Source organism: Macaca nemestrina, chromosome 10 (assembly GCF_043159975.1).
Source record: "Macaca nemestrina isolate mMacNem1 chromosome 10, mMacNem.hap1, whole genome shotgun sequence".
Taxonomy (NCBI): domain Eukaryota; kingdom Metazoa; phylum Chordata; class Mammalia; order Primates; family Cercopithecidae; genus Macaca; species Macaca nemestrina.
In genome coordinates this window covers 94,200,571-94,225,031 of record NC_092134.1, presented here as the reverse complement: position 1 = coordinate 94,225,031, position 24,461 = coordinate 94,200,571, and the positions used below count along the sequence as shown (strand labels likewise).

The following is a 24,461-nucleotide window of genomic DNA, read 5'->3' as shown; positions in this document are numbered from 1 at the left end:
TAATTTTCTGTATTTTTAGTAGAGACAGGGTTTCACCATGTTAGCCAGGATGGTCTTGATCTCCTGACCTCGTATTCTGCCCGCCTTGGCCTCCCAAAGTGCTGGGATTATAGGCGTGAGCCACTGCGCCCAGCCCTATCTGAGCTATTGTTATTTAAATAATGTAGCAAATTATAAAAATTGCTCACTTTGAAAACTGATGTGAATGAGAATGTTGATGAATATATATAAAAATATTCATAAGCTTATATATTTATGGAGGACTCATCAAATATTGTTTTATTAAATTTCAATTTTCTGTCAATTATTGTTTTATGATCATGTGAAATGGTGAAAATAATACATTCTATATATGTTTGATGTACATAGCAACTAATGACACTTAGGGTATTATTAATATAACGATTTAAAAATATTATTATGATGTTTAAGCCACCACTGAATTCTCTGGGGAGACTGTGTCAAAAAAATTCGGGATGACATTTACTCAATTTGAAAACACAAGGAAATGGAGGACCCTATATCCAATGTTTATATAATTAATTTGCATGTGATTCTCTTTCCAGCTCAAAGGTCTAGAATTTAACATTTTGAGTCAGTTCGTTTCTGTAGTCCTACCAAAGTTATACATAATAGATAAGCACTCAAAGTGCCCTTTACTAAACTTTCCTTTCTAGATATATAGACCTATTCAGGTAATCTTCTAAATATTTCAGGTAGATCAATTACCACATCACAATGTTACTGGCTCACTGGCTCTGGCTCATTAAAAAGGAGATCATGCAACATATCTAACATAAGCAACAGAAGAAATGGTCAGATTGCTCCTAATTAGTAGCTTTCAAAAAAGAAACATTGACTATTTTTAATTTACTTTCTATAAGTAAAACCCAGAATCATCTCTACATGTTATGGAAAAGAAAGCAGAATAAATCCATAGGTGTCAAAGATCATTTAACAAATAATCCTTATTTAAACAATTATAATAATTGTTTTTTCTTGGGAATCTAAAATTCTTTCAAATGTATACAGAGTTAAAATTCAATTACAATAGTAAAATTATTTGAGATAAAATTCATTCCCCATGATTATGGTTTTTTTATAGTTGTGTTACTAATGTCTCAAGGTACTTTTATACTTTGCATTATATTCCCACTTTTCTGCATTAACATTTAAGTAATCTGACAGTGATGACTTTTTTGGTAAAATGTGTTGATGTTTGTTAGAGTTACTTTTTTATTATTCTCTAAGACAAAGCTACAAAGAAGGGGAAAGCATTGAGAAGTATTAGTTATATCTTTGTGCTTGGAGCCTCTGAATGACACAAAATTCTAAATATTTCTTAAGTTGAGAGCAAAAGACCAACTCAAATCCAGAGGAGGAAAGTGTAACATGAAAGGTCTATATACAGAGGAAACAAAATTCTTAAAATAATAATATAAAATTTAATTGGAACAATAGTGATAAAAATTTTTCAACAATGTTAACTGTATTTAAGGCATGAGATGTGTTAAGTTTAAGAATAATGTACCACTAAGTACTGCTGTGTTGTCATAGCAATAAGAAGTTAGCAATCTGAAAGGCATAAAATTTAGCTATCAATAATTCGTATAACTATACATGCTGGAACCAATCATGGCATCAGGTTTTTTCATGCATAGAAAGAACTAGATTTGGGTCATTTATAATATTCTTTTAAAAATGTGATAATAAGAAATATTCAAGTGAAAATAGACATTTACTATTACTTAAATTATATCTTTTGGATAAGATATTTCTAGGTTCCAAAATAGAGATGAGAATAGCCTCTTAAGAGCAGGGAAAAGGTTTATTTCCAAGTAAAAAAAATATAATATTAGGCCAGGTGCAAAAAGTGTCTCATGCCTGTAATCCCAGTACTTTGGGAGGCCAAGGTGGGTGAATCACCTGAGGTCAGGAATTTGAAACCAGCCTGCTCAACATGGTGAAACCCGTCTCTACTAAAAATACAAAAATTAGCCAGGTGTAGTGGGTGGCACACACCTGTAATTCCAGCTACTTCGGAGGCTGAGGCACGAAAATCTCTTGAACCCTGAGGACAGAGGTTGCAGTGAGCCAAGATTGTGCCACTGCACTCCAACCTGGGTGATAGATTGATACACTGTCTCAATAAATAAATAAATAAATAAATAAATAAATAAATAAATAAAATTAGTGGAAGGATTATTAAAGTATTACTAAGCTGTTAAAAATGCAAATTCTCTAAAAGTCAACTTTAAGAGTATTTATCATTATATCAGATTATCATTTAAATTGCTGATATTTGACCTATAAAAATTGCAGTTCCATATGGTTTAATGTAATAATACTCATAAAATGAGAAAAACTTTTGAGTGAGAAGGGAGTTGTTTTCATTATTAGTTTTATAAATGAGCCCTCAGAAAGTTAAAGATTTTAAGATGTATCTTTAGCATTTTTCCCAGCAATAGAAAGGTATGGAAATTTGTGTTTACATTTATAGATCTATTTTTAAAAGATTTTTAAAAACTGAACTGTACCAACTACTACACAGGAGGAACTAAAATGTACAAGCTATATTTCTGTCAACTGACTGCCCAAAGATATTTATACAAAGGTTACCTGGCTGTAAGTCTAACAGTCAGAAAGCAAGGAATAGAAGTCAATTTGCTACAGCAATGCTACTAAGCCTTCCTTGTGGTGAAAATAATTTTCTAAAAAAGGACATGTTAAATGACAGATATTTATCCTCATCATAAAGAGGATTTTGCAATATACCTACTGCAAGCGGCAAAATAAATAGATTGCTCATAATTAGTGTAAGGTACCAGACTGACTTGGCAGTAGAAACCAAATCTATGGAGACGTTCATTCATTCATTCAATCACTTATCAGATATTTATTGCACAATTACGATATATTTACTAGGATCCTGCCAGTGCTATACAGAGACATGTGGATGCCTTTTCTAGCATTTAATCTATAAAAGTTTGTTCAACAGTGACTCAACATGGGCAAAGTCTGTTCCAGTACAACCCCTGTTCTCCAAACCAGATTTCTTTGCTTTGAGGGCAGCAGGACAATGGATATGTAACCTACATATACATTGGCACAGTACATAGGTATAGAGTTCTGTGAGAAGCTCTGGATTAAGCCACATCACATTCCTCCTTTATTCCAGTGGCTTTTATAGACCCATATTCCACTCAGCCAGTGGTCTGCTAACCTGCCTCTTTCTTAAATAAACACACTCCTTGTCCTCAAGAGGTGCACCCTGTTTGCCTTTTGGCAGCTAGATATTCATTAAGAATCTACAGGTCCAAAAGCTAGAGACCTATAGGAAAAATGAGATTAAGATATTTAAAACGGCATTCCCCAGATTCTTGCTTAAATCCTTTTCCAGACCACATCCTCATTTTTAAAATCTGAGATCTTGGATAAAAAGAAAAAAAGCAAGGATCTTACTGAGAATACTTTACCAGCACCCTTTCTTTCCTCCATAGAGAAAAGAGGCAAATCAGTTCTTCTGACCTGATCTCATGTGCTTTCTAGTTAATAGTCATCATCTGGTTTTATATGTGTGGGTTAAACAATGTTGATATATAACATAGAGTTCCCTGATCCCTACAAAGAAGAAATCTTGGATTTGGAAGTCATTCATATAGAAACAATAGAAAATGGAACGTCATAGTTTTTATTTTTTTGGCTTATTTTTATGTTTATTCTTTTGAGATAGCATCTCACTCTATTGCCCAGGCCAGAGTGCAGTGGTACAGTCATGGCTCACTGCAGCCTCAACTTCCCAGACTCAAGCAATCCTCCCACCTCAGCCTCTTAAGTCGCTGAGACTATAGGCAAGTACCACCATGCCCGGCTAGTTTTTTATTGTTTGTATTGACAGGGTCCCCCTATGTTGCCAGGGCTAATCTGAACTCCTGGCCTCAAGTGATTATCCAACCTCAGCCTCCCAAAGGGCTGGGATTACAGGCATGAGCCACCAGGCCCAACCCAGAACTTCATATTTTAAAATATCCAAAAGGCTTATTTGGTGCAAGTACTTCTTAGTGCACAGGACAGTTGTGTCAATGTATCACGCCCTTTCTGCAGAACTTCCTGAAACAAAACACAGTCTTCACTCTGTTGCAAGAAACAATCTCTTTTTTTGATGACGTAAAGGGTAAGTCACAATTTTTTTATGCCATAATGCATCCTGAAAACTAAGGTTTGCTTGTTTTATATCTCAACAAGAATCCTAATTTAAAATTAAGGGACTATTTTTGAAAAATTCTTTAAATATTTATAGAGAAATGAATTTTAGAAGAATAGGAAAGAGTAGAGAATATAATTCAATTTGAAAATGAATTGAACACCATTACATTTTTTAAAATTTCACTTTCATATGAGAATATAGCTTCTTTCACCTTAACATATCTGAATGATGGCCAAGTACCTATGCTAAAATGTATGTTAAAATTGACTTAATTGCCCTGAAGACCTCTGCCTCCAAACCACAGTTTGATATTAGTACAGATCAGCACACCAAGAAAACAACATTAGCTGGTAATACTTGCAAGGTCAGGATAAAGAGTAGTAATTTTTCATACACATGCCCCTGTTGATACCAATAAGGCAAAATGACTTTAGGGTAAGGCACACCTGAGTTCATATTCTAGCTCCAGCATTTATCCACTGGAGGACTTAAACCTCTTTTTCTCACAAAATAGGGAACTAATACCAACTTTATAGGTTGTCATACAGAAAAATAAGAAACTTACATAATATAGGTAGAACTGTGACTAGCACACACTAATTGTTTGATACATTGTTAATTATAAAAAATAACAATGCCCTAGAGACGCTCAATCCTGGTACAAGATGCCGAGGACCCATCAGTTATCTCAAGAGGTCACAACATTCTCAGGATAAAATCAATTTTAATTCATGTAATTTTTAAGCCACACACACTATATCATTAAAGGGAAGAAGCGGCAATGCCATCAAAGAAAATATGGATATCAAATAAAGATATCAAAGAAAACATAAATATACTAGTACTTGTAAAGGCTGAGATTTCATGTCATAGATCTTCTTCCTTAGAAAAACAGTTGAAGAATACAATGGCCAGGCACAGTGGCTCATGCGTTTAATCCCAGCACTTTGGGAGGCCAACGCGGGTGGATCACTTGAGGCCAGGAGTTCAAGACCAGCCTGGCCAACATGGTGAAACCCTGACTCTACTAAAAACACAAAAATTATCTGGGTTTGGTGGTGGGTGCCTGTAATCCCAGCTACTTGGGAAGCTGAGGTGGGATGATCACTTGAGGCCAGGAGTTCAAGATTAGGCCTGGTAACATAGGAATACCCTGTCAGTACAAATAATAAAAAATTAGCCGTGCATGGTGGTACCATGGTGAACCCAGGAGGTGGAGGCTGCAGTGAGCTGAAATTGCGCCACTGCACTCCAGCCTGGATGACAGAGTGACGCTCTGTCTCAAAAAAAGAAAAAGAAAAAAGAAAACTGTTAAGAATACAGACATTTTTGAAAAGTGAAGACAAATTATAAAGAAAGATATTTTGTTATTCCTCAGAAAATCAGGAAAGTAATAGAGACTTTATTATGATTATCTGAGAAAATATTTAAGATAAAAAACAGTAGGGTTTTTTTCATCATAAGAAGATGCTTAAATAAGATAATCCTATTAATCTGAAAATGATAGGCAGTGAGTACAGAAGATTTGTATTCAAAGACTTGGTATAGTCTAACTCTGGCTCTGAAATTCCATATAATGCTAAGTAAAGTCTATAATCCCTTTGAAATTCAATTTAATTACTTAAAAATACTCTATTTAGCATAACTTATGCAGAAAATAATTAATATGTATTATTCATGCATAACAAGATAGAAATAAAGTTATTATCTATATTTAATTTCCTATACAATCTAATTAGTGATATTACCATTCCTGCTTACAATCAAATTTAAGACTTTTATGTTGCATAAAATGTTGTTATGCTGCATACAACTTCAAAATGTGATTCATAACTTTATTTATTAAGTAGTATTTATATATAATCAAGGAGATAAAGTAACATGGTACTTGAGCATACAACCCTGGGAATGAAGTAGTAGTTAATAGCTAGAAGTAAACACATATTGAGCTGATAAGTAAAATGTTACTCATAATTTCAGAACATCTTCTGTAAAAAGGAAACAAAAAATAATGAGTGTTGAGGACGCAAAAGCTACCGTCATCTTTTATTATGCTTTTTCAGAAGCAATTTAACATATAAAATTGTGTCCCTTACTTCTAGAGAGCAGATTGAGCTCCTTAGCGAGAGACTGGGAAAATGGCAAACATCCAAAGTACTAAAAAAAAAGCTTAAAAAATTAAATCAAAGAACTTCAGCTAAAAGAAACAGCGCAGCAATGAGTAAGGACCGAGAGGATGAGCACTATTATTTCCAGTATGTACTGATGACTTCTTATTAGTGGGGATGAGTCTAATAAATGCTTTCTTTTCTCAGCATCATGTGTTAGAGGAGAGTGGGAAAGAACAGTATGCTATCCAAAAATGTCCAAAAAAACCAAAAACTTCTGCTTACTTGAATCTGTGGTATTTCTTACCTATTCAGAAATTTGAGAAACTGATGCAATCCATGGCAACTGTTCAAATCCTGAGTTACTTTCAAAACTCAGGTCAAATTGACACACTGTTCTATTTTTTCCTCATGTTGAACATCCATAGCATTTCTTGCCTTTCTTGAGGCACTTATTTCTGGTTTTTATTTCAGTTAGTTGAATGTTTTTATTTATAACTAAATGATACATAAACATCATAATCAGACTACATCCTAATTATTGTCTATCCTAAAAAGACTAAATGAAAAAAATTGTATTTCTCTGACATGAAGCACAATACTCCAGCTATTTCTCCCCCTTTTTTCTTTGTCTTTCTTTTAAAAAAAATTTGATCAGATTTAATTCTATACTTATAATCCTTCTTTCACTTTCCTAACCTTTTGCTTCTCAGACTCCAAAGTCATGGATGGGCAGAAGTTTATACAAGTTACCTTTTTGTACACCATTATGGGAAGCCTGAATCTATTTCAGATCTTGTGGGCCTTAGTATTTGGGCCTGTATAGTAAATCTGAATAGTAAGAATTATGATTAAAATTTCTTTTTCAAGATATTTCTGCCAAGGAAGGGTAGGTAGTAAGAGCATAAGTGTTAGAATTACATGATGGGTTGGTGCCCATGGTGGAATTGTTTCCAGGACCCCAGAAAACACCAAAATCCACAGATACCTTTATATAAAATGGCCATAGTATTTGCACATAACCTACACACATCCCCTTATATACTTTAAATCATGTTTAGATTACTTGTAATACCTACCACAATACAAATACTATGCATTGGTTTTCTGTTTGTGTGATTTTTTATTGTTATGTTGTTGTTTTTAGTGTTTATTTTTAAAATATTTTTTATTCATGGTGGGTTGAATCCAAGGATGTGGAAGCTGCAGATACGGAGGCCCAACTGTAATGTGATGTATGCAAATTATCTTCTGGAGTATTATTTTTAAAAACTAGTACAAAAGAAAGCAAGATTTTGCTCTGAGCAAAATATATTTTGTCAGCAAATATCTATTATCATCTAACTTTCTTCCTTCCCTCCCTTCCTCTGTTGCTTCTCTCCCACTCTCTCTCTACTCCCAACTCCCACTAAATATTCCAATTTATTATTTTGGTGATTGTTAGCATACTATAAAATTTTGTTAGCAGGTGAACAAAATAAACAAATAAAAGGGTGGGTTTAGGGCTGTCATGGATGAAGACAGAAACTTACCAGGGGATTAGGAAGTAACAAATAGACCATAAATTAGTGGATTTGTGAAAGTGAGAGCAGGGGATCGCAAATCTCTCCTTAGGGATTGGGAAGACAGATAAACTGCAACAAGAATTGACAGAAGAAATTCAGGATCTATGTCCAAATGAAAGACTTTTCCTGAGGTCAGGTATGGCTAATATAGGAGAGAGCAGTGGGTTTCAGTCATCACCTTAAGGAGTACATTCACATGGCTCAGAAACTCAAACAGCCTAAAATTTCCAGAATACTCATTTAAAGTATTAGCTGAGAAATACTAAGCATTTTAACATACACCATTCCATAGATTTAGAATGATTAATCTACATTTTGATGAAACATTTCTTTCCAAAAATGTATCTGATGCTCCACTAATGATCATATGTCATCATTAATAAGGATAGGATAAGAGGAAGCTGTTTTGAAACTAATTTATCTGCCAACGTTTTTGTGTGTGTGTATTTTTCAACGAAAGCCAAGATTTTCTTTTATCTGGTTCTCATTATTAACACTGCTAAAATACTACATAACACTAGCTGGGAAAACATTGAGGTGGTTTTATAATTTCTTAGGAATTCAGGTTTCCAAGCTTATGAACTGAGCTATAGCAGCATTCTTTGTGAAGATTTGGTTAAAAAAATATATTGCCTAATATAGTTAATTAGAACTTTTCCTTAGTGGTTCACTTCTTTCTTCTGTGCACTACATGACATCATTATAAATCTACTTTTACAAAATATACTCTATTTTTCTTCCATGGAAGTAACAATTAACATACATTCTGATCAATCCATAAAGAGATTCATCCCCTACCCAGAAGTCTTTCAATCACAAAAAGTGAATACAGGCGGATTTTTGTAAAGGTCTGTTTTATGACTTGTGAAGTTCATACATAAGTCTCAATTCTATATTGAAATTTTATTTTTTTGCTGCTAAACTAGTAGTTAACTTATGTTCAATTATTATGAATTAATGCAATAAGTTAGATTATATATAAATATATAATATATATTTTAATATATAAATATTTGTATACAAATATATTTATATTTATATATATATATTTGTGTGTGTGTGTGTGTGTGTGTGTATGGTGGAGTTTCGCTCTTATTGCCCAGGCTGGAGTGCAATGGCGTGATCTCAGCTCACTGCAACCTCCACCTCCTGGGTTCAAGTGATTCTTCTGCCTCAACCTCCCAAGTAGCTGTGATTACAGACATGGGCCACCATGCCCGGATAATTTTGTGTTCTTAGTAGAGATGGGGTTTCTCCATGTTGGTCAGGCTGGTCTTGAACTCCTGACCTCAGGTGATCCGCCCACCTCGGCCTCCCAAAGCGCTAGGATTACAGGCGTGAGCCACTGCACCCAGCCAGATTATAATATTTACTAATGAGAATAACAGAAGGCAGTTACCTACCAACAAATATTTTGAAATACATTGCATAGCAGCTTTCTTTTACACCATAAACATATGTAAGATTATTTTTAAAATTTACTTGAAAAAATCAGCAGCTTTTAGAATGTAAGAAACAAAGACTACATTTAGATTCTCAGTTTACATATGCATTTAAATAAATTGTATGGTTTTAGCAAGGATAATGGTCCCATAAAACTTTCAACATATACCCAAATGTTCATGTTTCTAAAAGCCATAGAATCAAGGTAAATGACTTTTAACAGTAATTATTAAAATACATTTTAGCCTTAAAAGTAGAGTTCTCATTGTTATTTTTCTCCTTAACTAGATTGTGGTTGATTTATTTGCTTAGGCAACAGTAAATTTCCTAATTAAGAAAAAGTTTCCTAGTAATTTATGTTTGTTGCAAAGTAACATGGTCGAGTATCTCTGCAAGCAAAGGCTAGAATTTCTTCACTTTCGTATTCTCTGAAAATGTCTTATACTGTTCAGGTCAAAGTTATATACAACAACTATAGCTAAAAATATGTAATTTATTTATGTACTTTTACTTGCATCGAGAGAATCAAATTATATGATATAATAGAAAATTTTCTTCATAATTCTATGCCTTCTAACCTAAATAAAAAAGTAAAGTCAGCCAAGCATATTAATGTCTAAAACAGAAACTTTTGGCAGTATAATTTAGCTTTCAGAATCAGAATGTTTCCCAAAGGAATTGAAAGCATAGACGGAAAGGGACAATATTTCTGGTGTCACAAGATGTTATCTATTTTGTGTTAAATACAAATATCTATGTCATTGCTTATGTCCAGCATTTTCAGCCAACGCAGTTCTTCATTTTCCTATATTCCAGGCAGCTTCCTACTACTACCATAGGTCTATCTTTAAAGAAAAAAGCCCACAAAACCTCATCTGCCTAACTACTATGTCTGGTCTAAAAATTAGGCCAGTACACAGGATTGTACAGTACATTCAGGCAAAGGCACAGGGACAAAAGAGACATATGAGAGCACCATACTTGATGTGACTTTTATGTTTGTGTTTGTACTATACTTCCAGCCTAGGTGCTTGTTAGATTCCACAAAACAGTCCTCTGACATAGTAGGAGTGCTCTATGGAATGTCTATGTAACCAGGATGATGACAGATGGAAAAATTACTGGGTCCAATTAACATGAGGAAGTTCTTCAAACTTCATCTTCTCTTATCCACAATGAATATTCCAAATTCTCAGTGTATAACTTTTAATTTTAGACCTTTCTAATTGTTCTCAGGGAAGACGACAGCTAAAGAGCTCTGAAGAAATAATGTTCTTTTTCTATGTTTACATGATTCTCATTCTTACAGTAAAAAAATTTTACTTAAGAAAGTTATAAATCATTAAATAATCATATAGCATAAGTGTAAAGGCTATTTTATGGAGGCTCGAATAGAAATGAACAATTTTAGAATATGTGAATGTATGCAGCTTGATGGAGAGAGCTGTATACTTATCCAGGTGTTATTTTTTTTCTGTGAGAAGAGATAATCTGACATCTCAGGCAATCTAATCGTTCTCTGGAACAGCCTGCTTGTTATTCCTTGAGACTAACATCTGCAGTCTCTGTGTATTTATTCCATCTAGACAGACGTGAAAATGAAAGGAAGTGCTATTGTCCTAGAGAGTATTACAATCAAAGCAGTAATAAAACATGTTGGGCTAAGTGAATTTTTATTTCCTTAATAGTTTCTCTTAATAAAAACATTCTTAAAGATATATAAACTGAGGAGCTTGAGGAATCAAGACAATTCAAGAGCAAAAGGACATTGTTTCTTGTAATGTAAAAAGATATACTTACCTTTGTGGAATATAAAACATATGTTGAGGAGGTGGTTTATAGAGGACTCCTTCATACACAGGCCAGAGCCCACTTAGAATTCTGAAGAGAGAACTTTTCCCACAACCATTGGGACCAGTTATCAAAAGATGCATTCCTTCTTCTACCTAAAGTAAGAAATAAAATTACAAACTGCAATAGTTTAAAATGATTTCTTTTGGCAGCACCTAAAAGTGAATTATTTTTTTTAAATGTTCAAACACATGATAACCCAGAATGGGCAAGAGATCAAGGAAAAATATTTTTCAGGGTTGAGAAAAAGTTTGGCTTTTGACTATTCTCTGAAGCTAAAAGCATCATTACATAATTCAATTCCAAAGGAAATGAATCTTCTCGAAATGGGCACTGGCTTTCCAAAATTATAATTTGTTATCAGATACCACATACACATAGAGAAAAACAACTGCTTGGGAAATAAGACAAATCATAAAAATTTAAATAAAAATGTGGGATGTAGTGGCTTACACCTGTAATCCCAGCACTTTGGGAGGCCGAGGTGGGCGGATCACGAGGTCAAGAGATCGAGACCATCCTGGCTAACAGGGTGAAACCTGTTTCTACTAAAAATACAAAAAATTAGCTGGGCGTGGTGGCAGGAGCCTGTAGTCCCAGCTACTCTGGAGGCTGTGGCAGGAGAATGGCAGTGCTTGCAGTGAGCCGAAATCAGGCCACTGCACTCCAGCCTGGGCGACAGAGAGAGACTCTGTTTCTAAAAAAATAAAATAAAATAAAATAAATAAAAATATATTACATTATATTTTGATATTAATATTGAATTAAATTTACATTGAATTCAAATACAACTGAAAATTAACTGCAGTTAATAGCTACAAATCACAGTTATCCAAGGAGTCAGCTGGGTTGTTTAGTTTTATACTTCAGCCGTCTGAAATGCTACAAAAATCACAAAAGCCCATAATCAGAGAGAGAAGATGATTCAAATTCTGCTTTATTCACAGATGGAGGAAATACCTTTAACAAACCAAGGATAGAGGAAAGAAAGAGGATTGTATTTTAGTCTCATGTCTAGGGATGAATTAAAACACACACATATAGAACATTACGTATATATGAATAATATATATATAATATTCATAAATAAAACAGAGGTTATTTATTTATTATTTATTGGATGATTCCGTTTATTTTCTCTTATTATTGACATTTAAACTGTTAAATTTCATGAGTTCCCATTCCACATAATAGGATGAAGAAGTTGTCTTATTACGGTATTTAAAGGGTATAGTGAAGAACAAGCAATAGAAACACCATTTAAAATTTATATTTACTTCTACCAAGAGCAAACGAAATTTTATAATCAGTGATACCCAAAAAATAAATATCAGAAATTTACAGGATGGCTGTAGATCTAGCTTTGTTTAGAATGGACACCAATATTCAAGTATCAATAATGTAGAATATATTATACTGAAACTCAAAAATGAAAGAGTATTATATTGCTAGCATACCAAGAAAATCTCAGGAAGAAGCTAGAAAAAATTAATTTGTTATCTGCCTGTGCTCTGCCACTAGAGAAAAAGCTTCCACTAGAGAAAAGTTAAATTTTGTAGAAGCGTAAATATTTTCCAAATGATTTTTTAAAAACATATATACCATGGCGAAAAGCACATTGGCAAAATATTTTAATAAGGCCATTCTCTATTAGGAATTCTAAGAAATTTAACACATTTTGAGGGGTAATTGGAGACTTTCTACATTAATATTAATATTTTCTCAGCATAAAGTTCTCTGATGCTTAGAATTCTTTTGTCTCACACTCACTAACTTTTCTTCTGCAAATAATTTTTAAACTTTTAAAAATTCATATATATATTTATTTATTTTTTGAGACTGAGTCTTATTCTGTCTCAGGCTGGAGTACAGTGGCATGATCTTGGCTCACTACAACCTCTGCTTCCTGGGTTCAAGCGATTCTTGTGCCTCAGACTCCTGAGTAGCTGGGATTACAGGTGCCTGCCACAATGCCCGGCTAATTTTTGTGTTTTTAGCAGAGACAGGGTTTCACCATGTTGGCCAGGCTGGTCTTGAACTCCTGACCTCAGCTGATCTGCCCACCTCAGCCTCTCAAAGTGCTGAGATTACAGGCATGAGCCACCATGCCTGGCCTGCAAATGATTTTTTAATCCTGAAGGCTAACAAAGGTATGAGATCCTTTCCTCTAGAAACTTATTTTTCAATCTATGGAGAGGATACAGAACTTCCTATTATATTTTAGGTACCTGAGAATTTAAATATAATTCTCTGAGTTAGAAATAAGTAATTATGAAGAAAGTGTACTTTACTAACACATATCTTTGTACAACTTCAAATCTTCTAAGATACTTTCACTAGATTGAGTATTTTTAGTTTAGTTCATTTTATATAAAAGAAACTTCTCTATATTTTTCTGCAGAAAGAGTGTGATATGCCCACACTAACGTAGTTAGTAAGCAAAGCTCAAGACACATACACTATTTATTTAATAAATAGAGCAACAAGAGTTGATATTATAAAACCTATCCTGACCAAAAAAAAAACCCTCTCTATAAAATCATAAACTATAAACTGTGAAACCATTAATAAATAGTTAAATATGTATGCCATTAGTACCTAATTGGTACTTGTGTTCAGATCCTAGTAGGTCTACACATGGAAAAATAAAGTCTGACCAAATTGCAGCTAAAATACAATTTCTTTAAATTTACTGACACAGGATTTTACCCTGTTCGATGCTACTCATCCTCTCCTTTCAACTCTCAGTAACCCAAAACATTTGCAAATACATCTTAAATAATTAAACCTTGACTAAAGTCCATACTAAAATCATTAATTAGCATATGTTTGTCATGTTTGCAATTATTTTATCAAGTCAAATCATTTCTTTGTTTGAACCTAGCTCAACTTGCTATATTATAGTCATTAATACTTGTCAGCAAATTATTTTGTGCTTCAATCCCAAAATGTGTGTTTGAATTTTATAATGCCTTAAGTCAGAGACTCAGGTTTATTGGATACTTTTACTTTTTAGTTTTTGTAATCAGTACACAAGAATGAGAAATTATTGTCAACAGAATTAAAAACTAAATTCCAATCCATAGATCTTCTGATTATAATTGTACATTAGTACATGTAATTTATTTTAAAAATTTAAGTCACAGAATGTATATTGACAAAATTAAACTTGCTAATGACATCTATTCATATTTTAGTAAATATATTACAGTATAGGCTTTTTAAAAAGTAATTTCTATAGGGCAAAAAATGAAAATTTATTTCCAGATACAAATTTCTGATGAAATTTCCTATTGTTCCCCAAAATTACCTTGTGCACTATAATTTTGATTTTCGACCTGGCAATAAAGCAGTAGAAATCAAATTTCTCTTTTCTCTCTGCTTTCTAAGGGGTAACTGCTTCTGTAATTGAGCCACTGTGCATACCTTTCTTGATTTCCCCTTTCCAAATGCTCCTCCAAGTATTTAACATAAGGTACATGAATTCTGAGTTGTTTGTATTAGTGTGATGGCAACAATCAGAAGATTCTTGAATATCATCTTACTTTGAAGTTTAGCCTGGAAGCCACCACTTCTCCTGCTGGTGTAATTATGGGAACATTTTCACAAATAATTCCATGATCCACATCGATAACTTTTCCTGTAATTAAGAAAAAGTGTAAGATACAAACATTATCATGGGTTTCTGATTAAACAACTTAAATTATAATGCAGTCTAACAGGTAATTTCAATTATAAAGATAATTCACAGTAGTAAATTACAGAAACAAATGTAAATATAGATATCCAGACCTGAGGCAAGGTTTAATGTAATGCAATTTTGTACATATTGACACATCTACTTGGAATATCTTTCTGAGAAACATTATTTTATAATAATCGAATGTCAACATCATTACAATAGCAAAGCTATACAATCTGAAATAACCCAGCCCTAATTTTGACAAATACTCTATTTCCCTAAATTAACATTTCTATAGAAAAAAAAAAACACAGTGCTGCAAAAAAGGGAATTACGACAGAGAATAACGCAATTAAAAAAAATATGTAACCAAACTTAAGTTTAGAAACAGTATTATGAAGAACAACATGACATTAGATCGAATTCTATTTGTTAGTTGAATTTTAAAAGCAAATGATTCATTATGCCATATGTTCAGTTTCCAAAAATAATTTGGAAATTTGTGTCCTAAATAAAAGTAGCATAACACTGTGTTTTTGTGGTAATATCAGTCACCACCCCTCAAATTGCAACACTTATATTAGGGATTGCTGTTTAAATAATGTTGGTTATTTAAATGTTGGTTCCTTGTAACTACTAAAAGCTATCTTCTTAAACTTTGGTTCTGTTGATAAACACTTACATGTAGGAAAATACAAAAGCACTTGAGTTTAATACCTTTAATTGCCAATGTGTCACTGAGCGGTAATTCTACATTAGCTCCATTCTTGCTATGGCTTTCAGACTCTTGAATGACAGCAGTTCTCTTATAAATGCCTCTTTTTACTTCATCAAAGACCCAAAACATATTGTACACTCGAGCAGTGTAGCCTGCTAATTCAGTTACCTGAAAGTAATGCAGAGAGATAAAATAGAGTTACTAGACCCAAGACAATAAATAAATAAATATGTAATCATATAAGTTTCTTGACTTAATGTTGAAGATCCTATCGTATTATACATGAGATATATAATACATCTGAAAACTAAAACAAATGACAGTACAAGACAGCACTATAACACCATAACATGTTTGATTGAAATTATAAAACATAATACACAGATTTTAGAATATTAATGAGAGTTAAGGATCATTCAGTCAAATTTCTGACTTGGCCTCTGTTTACATGATGAAATTCATTTCCAATAAATTAAAAATTTTGTGGAAAGCTTAAGGTCATTCAATGAAATTATAATCTTTTATTTTTTGTATCTTTTTTCTATTTAAAATAGAAGATTTTAAGTAGGAGAAAAGTACATTTGTCCTATTATGAAATGAATGTTTCCAAGCCAAATTGATTGTCAAAATTACTATATTTGGAAGGATACCAATATTGAGAGCAAGCTCAATGAAAAGCTTCAAATCCTTTTCAGTATAATTCCCAGGATCCAGCTTCTTTTGAAGCCAAACATGATTTATATGCCCAAAGAAAAACATTAAATATATTCTTTTTTTCTAGGTAAGATTATAAGATGAGCTAAATCTCTACTTTAGTCCACAAAGCTCAATGGAATGGTGCCTTGTTCCTATTCTTTCAGCTGTTTACTTTGGTTAACCTACTGCTGTTTTTCTATTAAAAGAACACCTTGTTATCAGGGTACTGTGAAAGGTGACTCATTTCTTATCAAGAACATGTGTCTCAATGAAAAAGAATGCACAAGAACTAAGGATAGTTCTTGCACAAGAATGCACAAGAATAATCAAGACATCTCAGAAATAAATATTTCTTAATAAATTGCAGAATACAACAATGTCGACATTTGTGTAAAATTTCTGTGTATGCAAAACGTAAGCAGTAAATGTGTAGGTATTATTATTAAAAGCCTTCTACCACACATCTCTACTGAGAGATCTGTAATTACACTATTATTTCATTTCTGTATGTTAATGTTATAGCTATTTAAATGATTTCTAATGTTATCTAGAAGAACCTCTTAGTTGCCAAGTAGAGGAAAACAAATTTAAAGATTAACAAAATATGGATTCAAGTGAAACCTGGGCAAATATAAATATTTGCATGGAAAAGAATTCCAAAACCACAAGTAGAGGTCAATTCAAGAAAGGCAGGAGGCAATGAATCAGTGGACCATGATGGAGTGTGAAGACAGCAGAAGTGTCTGAAAAAAACTAAGAATGTGCCGGTAGACAAATTACTTTGGGGTACAAGACAGGGAATTTGTCTTAGAACTCTAACTCTACAGGCCGGGCGCGGTGGCTCACGCCTGTAATCCCAGCACTTTGGGAGGCCGAGGCGGGCGGATCACGAGGTCAGGAGATCGAGACCATCCTGGCTAACACGGTGAAACCCCGTCTCTACTAAAAATGCAAAAAATTAGCCGGGCGAGGCGGCGGGCGCCTGTAGTCCCAGCTACTGGGGAGGCTGAGGCAGGAGAATGGCGTGAACCCGGGAGGCGGAGCTTGCAGTGAGCCGAGATCGCGCCATTGCACTCCAGCCTGGGCGACTAAGCGAGACTCTGTCTCAAAAAAAAAAAAAAAAAAAAAGAACCCTAACTCTACAAAGGAAACTTGGTCCCTCTGGTGCTAGCAGAGAACACATGGTGGGTGCTTTCATGTGCCGTCACAGCAGTACAAGAATTTTTAGAAGTGAACATTTTATGATTAAAAGTCAATTCAAGCAAAATAAGGCAAAATGCAATAATTTGTTGAGTTGGAGACAGTTTAGAAAAACTAATTGATATCATTTCTCTAACTTAGATAGCACAATGTTTTAATGTGCGATAAACAAAATCTTGATTTGTCATTTAATTTTAATATTAAGTAATTTATTACATCAACAAATCTATCCCAAAGACTGTCTCCAGATTATCAACATTACTATTTGAACTTTTTAAAAAAATTGAGTTGCTTGCTAGCCCTTTGTAACTCTTTTATATAGTTTATTCAAGGCTGACTTAATATGCAGCTAAATTTATAATGATGTTCTAGAATTTATATTAATATGATAGCCGTAAGAGTAATTGGTAGTGAGAATAACTTTTATGGGAAGATTATATAATATCTGAATTAAATTAAGTAATTTTAACGTTGGTCCTGTGGTATCTGCAGGTCTTATTATTATTTTGTCAACAAATATTTATTAACCATATACAGTATTGCAAGTATGAAAATGGATATTAGGAATGTAAAGATGAGTAAGACAGTTCCTGCTTCAAGGAGCTGAGTGGTGTGATGCAGGCAATATAGACAGTTATAATGTGATGAAACATCAGATATACACTGAGATGGACACAAAAGAGGAAGACTCAAACTCTGCAGAAGGAATGCGGAATGGTAAGAAGGTATTACCCATTTAACAAAGGAAAGGTAAAAGCTTGCAAGATATATAAGAAATGTTATTAGCTAACATTTATTGAGTGTTTAATATGTGCTGTTTTAAATATTCTACATGTATCAGCTCACAACAACCCCACAAGTCAGTGTTATCATTATCCCCATTTTATAGATGAAGAAACAGAGACACAGACACGTTAGGGAACTTGAGCTAAGGTCACATAATTTGTAAATACTGGAGCAAAAACGAAAATTTAGGCACTCTGCCTCCGGAGTTCATACCTAAGGGTTTCTTTACAATGTAAAACAAAGATAACATACTATAGAGAGACAAAGAGAAGTAACAATTGATAGTATAAAAACAAAGGATATTAGCAGCATTACACTGGGGAGTTGCTGCCCTTAATCTTGATTATACTCAGCAATTTTGGCAGAGAAAAGATATGTTTCCAAAATACTAAGTATACTGGTAATTGACATTTTGCTTGATTTTCATAAATTTTATTTTAATCGAATTGACAATAAGAAATGCAAGTACCTCTTTGTATGAAGACATAATCCTTTCAATAGCATCAGCTCCAGAGGCCAGTAAATTTCGAGCAGTGGTAAAGGCTTCTGTCCGTTCACTAACCATGACTTGCTTTTGGCCATCCTCTAGATATAAAAGCAAATTACAAAACTATTGAGTTTTTTTTTTTTTAGTAACTTAATGTTTTATATTATACAAACTAAATTGTGGCTAAAACAACCACATATTAATTTTTCGTTACTAGTAGCAATTTTCTAGAAATATAATGAATCATTGAAAATTCAGTGTTTGGGCCAGGTGCAGTGGCTCATGCCTGTAATCCCAGCACTTTGAGAGGCCTAGGTGGGCGGATCACGTGAGGTCAGGAATTCGAGACTAGCCTGGCCAATATGGTGAAACCCTGTCTCTACTAAAAATACAAAATAAGCCAGATGTGGTGGCGTGTGCTTGTAGTCCCAGCTCCTTGGGAGGCTGAGGCAGGAGGATCACTTGAACCTGGGAGGTGGAGGTTGCAGCGAGCCGAGATCATGCCACTGGACTCCAGCCTGGGCCACAGAGTGAGACCCCCTCTCAAAAGAGGGAAGGGAAGGGAAGGGAGGGGGAAGGGAGGGGGAAGGGAGGGGAAGGGAAGGAAAAAGAAGGGAAGGGAAGGGAAGGGAAGGGAAGGGAAGGGGAAAATAAAGGAAGAGAGAGGAGCAGAGAGGAGAGGAGAGAAATAACAGTGTTTGTATCAGATTTTGTTTAAAGTTCCTCTTGTTTTATTACTTTTCCAAAATGAGACTTGGTACAAATAAATCAAAAGGAACTAAGACTATTTTCATTTAGCATTCTTTCAACCCTTTCCATATTGGACTCCCTGCCCTGAGGAGGGTGCAATAAAGTACTACTGGGCAGACTGGAGTGGTGGCTCATGCCAGTAGTCCTGGCACTCTGGGAGTCCGAGGCAGGCAGATCACTTGAGGCCAGGAGTTTGAGACCAGCCTGGTCAACACGGTGAAACCCTATCTCTACTGAAAAAACGAAAATTAGCCAGGCGTGATGGCAGATCCCTGTAGTCCCAGCTCCTTGGGAGGCTGAGGCACAAGAATTGCTTGAACCTGGGAGGCAAAGGTTGCAGTGAGCAGAGATCACGCCACTACACTCCAACCTGGGTGACAGAGAGAGACGCTGCCTCAAAAATAAAATAAAATAAAATAAAATAAAATAAAATAAAATAAAATAAAATAAAATACCTACCGGGCAATAAAATAGTATTGATCTGGTAATTAAATATTAATACTACTAACTAATAAGCAAATATTTGTGGTGTGGTTTCTTTAATAGAAATGTAAATTAGCTGATTCTCATAATATAGTCTCTGTCTACCTTTCTCAACCATCCTTCACCCTATGCTCCAGCAGCACCCCATACATGACATACTCTTTGTTAATCCTCTGGCATTTGTATATGTGATTTCTTTGGACTTTAATATATTTTCCTTCCTTTCTTGCTTAACTTTTTCTCCTTCTTTAAGAGTTAACACTTTACTAAAGGTTTTCCTAGGAATCCTTGTCTCTTTCAGTGAACTTTAATTTCTTCGAAAGTCAAGACTGTGTGTTTTATTCTTTTTTCCTAGTATTCAGCATAGTGTCTAACACATAGTACTCCTTAATGTGTATTGAATGGATGGATGAGTAGATGGATGGATGGATGGATGGATGGATGGATGGATGGATGGATGGATGAACATCCAAAATTACTGTCAATGGAGAATTATGGTTAAGAGCTAGGAATTAGACTAGGTCTGAATCTAGGCTTTATTCCTCATGAGCAAATAGTAAGGTAAGTAGGCAAGACACTTCTCCACACCTATTTTCTCACCTGTAAAATGAGGTACATAACTATCTCAAACAGCTCTATCTCTTAGGGTTCTAAGGGTTATTGGTGAAAACCAAATAAAGTGCTAGTCTAATACGTGGCCCACAGTAAGTGCTCTAAATATCAGCAGTTATTATTTTTTCTAGTTGTCGTTGCTATTATTGTATATCCACTCAATTTTTGTTTTAGTATTCAAAATTACATTCTCCAGGTTGTTACTTTAATCTTTTTATCACTTTGATTCTCTAGCTGGTCTTTCTATAGATTATCTTCAAATTTCCAAGCTAGATATTATAAATTAAGGAAGAAAGTAGCAGTGATATAGATAGCCCCATGCCCATTTTGATATTTAGTTCACTCTAATTTATCTCAAAGGATTTCAGTGCAAATATATATTTTATGCCTTGTTGTAATTATCAGATATTTTTACTTTTTTTGCACATAGACAGCTCAACTTATTTTGAAAGGGATACCTGCACAACATAAGGTAAAATTCACCCAGCAAGTATTTACTGGACACCTAGATGTGCAAGAAATTAGGCAAGATACTGCAGGACACAAGAGGAAGAAATGTGATTTTCAGATTTTATTTTCCCGAGGGGGCTTATAGCTTGGTAGAAGAGAGATGTCAAATTCCTAAACAATTATGTAGTGAAGTCTGGATAAGTTAATGCAAGGTGTTTGGAGAGGGCAAAAATTATTACTTGCTGCAAGAGACAGAAAATGCTTCATGGAGGAGTAGATTTTGAGAGACGTCTTGAAAATGGCATACAATTTTAATAGATTAAAAGTACCGCGTAGGCAATGGCACAGAGAAGGGACATGTCAAGTAATGCTAATTGAATGACAAATTGGTTAAGTTTACAGTATGAGTTGATGTCAAGCACTGATTTCATGGACTATCAGAAGCACCATGAGTTAATGGAGATGTTTTACCATAGTCCAATGTGTCCTCTCCTAGCCCTACTGATAATCACTGCTCTAGAGAACTACTGTTAGTCCCCTTGAAGTTAATTAGTTAGTTTGCCTAAAGAAGGAAAACAAAAAGGCTCATGAGCATTGGTATAAGCGAGAAGCGAAAGATGTGATTACATAAATAGACTGGGAACAGACTACAGATATTCTTAAAGACATGTAAATGTGTGATAAAATTTAGATAGCCACAAAAAGAGTACCGAAATAGTAAATTGCTAAATCAGTTAAAATGCTAAGAATAGTTTTGGCTCATAGAAAATCCAGCTGACAATCTAAAATAATTATGGAATTTTATGAATTTGGGTTAAAAGGGATTTGAATAGTAGTTTTCATCGACAGCCTCTGTTAAGAGGAAAAGACATTTGCACAGATGGACTGGCGTTTCATATGGCATGATAATTTCTGTCTTGCTTTGGCAGATTAATGCCTATTGGGTCTTCTTCGTGTTTTTAGCAATAAAATAACAAAAACTTCCTCCAGATTTTATGTGGCTTTTTATTCTACTAGTTCTTCTTTGGCAGGTACTGTGAGAGTATTGCCAGTAGTATTTTGTCAGGCACCCAACAGCCAATTGCCTGACCTCTAGGACAGGGCCAGATTCCTTAGTGTCAGAGATATAAATCCATGACCTAAAATACTAAGCAGTTTTTATTCTAGGTCAATACATTCTTTTTGTCTTCACTAAATATTTTTTTAGCTATTTTGTCAAAAGTTCCTCATTTAAGGATTTCATATTTAACACGATACCTGTTCATTTTACTGCTACTTTTGAGCTCTGATAGTAACAAGTGCATATTAAAAATTGGTCACATGTCTTGTTATTTCACAGAAAAACGGGAAAGAATTTTAAACTTAAGGTATGCCTTATATATTTATCATAAACCTTGGAACTATACATCACAAAGAGTGAAGCCTAATGTAAATTATGAACTTTGGTTAATAACAAATAAATATTGGTTCATCAGTTGTAATGAAAGTTCCACACTAATACAAGATATAAGGCATTGGGGAAACTATGGGGATCTCGAGAGGGTATTTAGGACCACTGTACCTTCTGATCAATTTTTGTAAACTTAAAACCTATCTAAAGAAATAAGGTATGTTATTTTTTAAAAATAAAAAGTAAGTTTATTCTTCTACTTTTTTCAAACTTATCATCTGAGTTTATTTCTCTTCATTATCTTTCTCTTTGTCATCTTGACAAATCTTGACAAAATTTACAACCTGCGCCTATCCTCCACCACGTATAAACATCCATTCTAAATGATTGAAGATTTGAATATGAAATGAAAAACCAAGGAAATTTCTAGAAGATACAATAAGGAATGTTGAGTTAGGCAAATATTTCTTAAATAGGACATAAAATCACTAACCATAAAGAAAATTATTGATGAATTAAGCTATATTAAAAGTATGAATTTCTATTAGACACCATTAAGAGAGTAAAAAGGCAAGATGTAGAATGGGAAAATATATTTGAGATTAAGTGTGTGTGTGTGCGTGTGTGTGTGTGTGTGTGTGTGTGTGGTGTGCATGTATATTATATATCCAACAAACGACTCATTACATAATGCATAAAAACTTTTACAAGTCAATATGAAAAAACTGATAAACCAATGTAAAAATGAGCAAAAGACTTACAGGCACATCATAACAAAGGCTATCCAAATGTCCAATGAATAAATAAAAGTACTCAAACTCATTAGTCATTAGAGAAATGCAAACTAAGACCACAGTGAAGTACCACTATACACTCATGAGAATGTCTAAAACGAAAAAGCCAGACAAAGATGATGTGGAGGAACTAGAACCCTTACACATTGCTGTTGGGAATGTAAATTGAAAGAACTTTTTTTGGAAAACTTTACAAAATCTGCTAAAGCTGAACCTATGCATAGGCTGTAATCTAGCAGTTCTACTTCTAGTTAAGTACCCACAGATATGTATATATACACCAAAAGATATGGACAAAAATGCTCTTAGCAGCACTATTATTAATACGCACCAAACTGGATACAATCTAATGTCTACTAACAACAGAATGGTTAAATAAAATGGTATAGTCATACAATGGGATACTATATAGCAATGAGAATAAATATACTATGGTTATACTTGGTAACACTGATGAAGCCCATAAGCATAATACTGGGTGAAAGAAGCTAGTCATAAAAGAGTATGTATTACATAATACTATTTATGTAATTTTCAAACTAGCAAATACTACTTGGTAGTGAGAAGGTCAGTATACTTTGTGACAACTCATTAACTGGTACACTAATGATTATGCCCATATTGGCATATATACTGTACTTTAAACAATTATAGTCACTTATATGCATACCTAATTAGAGTTTTAAAGTATGCCTTTGATAGGTATTGATAATACTGCTATGTTCATTGGTCAAAAAGAGTACAATTATATCCAAATTGGCCCACAATATAAAATAATATTTCAATGATTTGGCATTGGAATGAGAGACAATAATGCAGCAGAAGCTGAAGCTATGGATATAATCTTATTGGTAGTACATTTTAGGAATAAAAGCATTCACTAATGCTACTAGAGTGTATGCAGTGTCTTTCAGTTACTCCTGATATTCTACTTCACACTCACAGATCACAAACATGTGGACATTACTGGCAGTGCTAGTAGCTTAGACGTTCTTTTTTCCTGCTCGTTAGGTGTGTGTGATAAGATATTGACAGAGGAACCTCATAGCTTTCACTGGCCTCCTTGCCCAGAACAGCTTTTGATATCAAGAGAAGAAAGGCAGCCTACTAATGTTAAAGAATTGAGGTTGTAGACCTCAGGTAACTATTTTCTTCACATAATTTCAGTCATTCTCTTAATGCTAAGTAAATAAAGGGGTGGTAGTCTTTTAAAATAATGTAATAGAAATTCTACATAAC

General features: G+C 34.0%; 1 protein-coding gene across 3 annotated transcripts in view; it reads right to left on the bottom strand.

The window, feature by feature from the left end:
- The window catches only part of LOC105470143 (ATP binding cassette subfamily D member 2), a 66,695-nt gene that overhangs the window by 35,951 nt on the left and 6,283 nt on the right, over positions 1-24,461 (bottom strand). For 2 of the 3 annotated variants that reach the window (XM_011721921.2, XM_071071890.1), the window contains exons 3-6: positions 18,726-18,841; positions 15,574-15,742; positions 14,720-14,814; positions 11,124-11,269 (exon numbers count right to left, since the gene is read on the bottom strand). In XM_011721921.2, the coding sequence (XP_011720223.1) occupies positions 11,124-11,269; positions 14,720-14,814; positions 15,574-15,742; positions 18,726-18,841 (526 nt within the window). Of the gene's footprint in view, positions 1-7,719; positions 7,950-11,123; positions 11,270-14,719; positions 14,815-15,573; positions 15,743-18,725; positions 18,842-24,461 lie in introns of those variants that run through there. The other variant, XM_011721922.3, reaches the window with a different exon arrangement.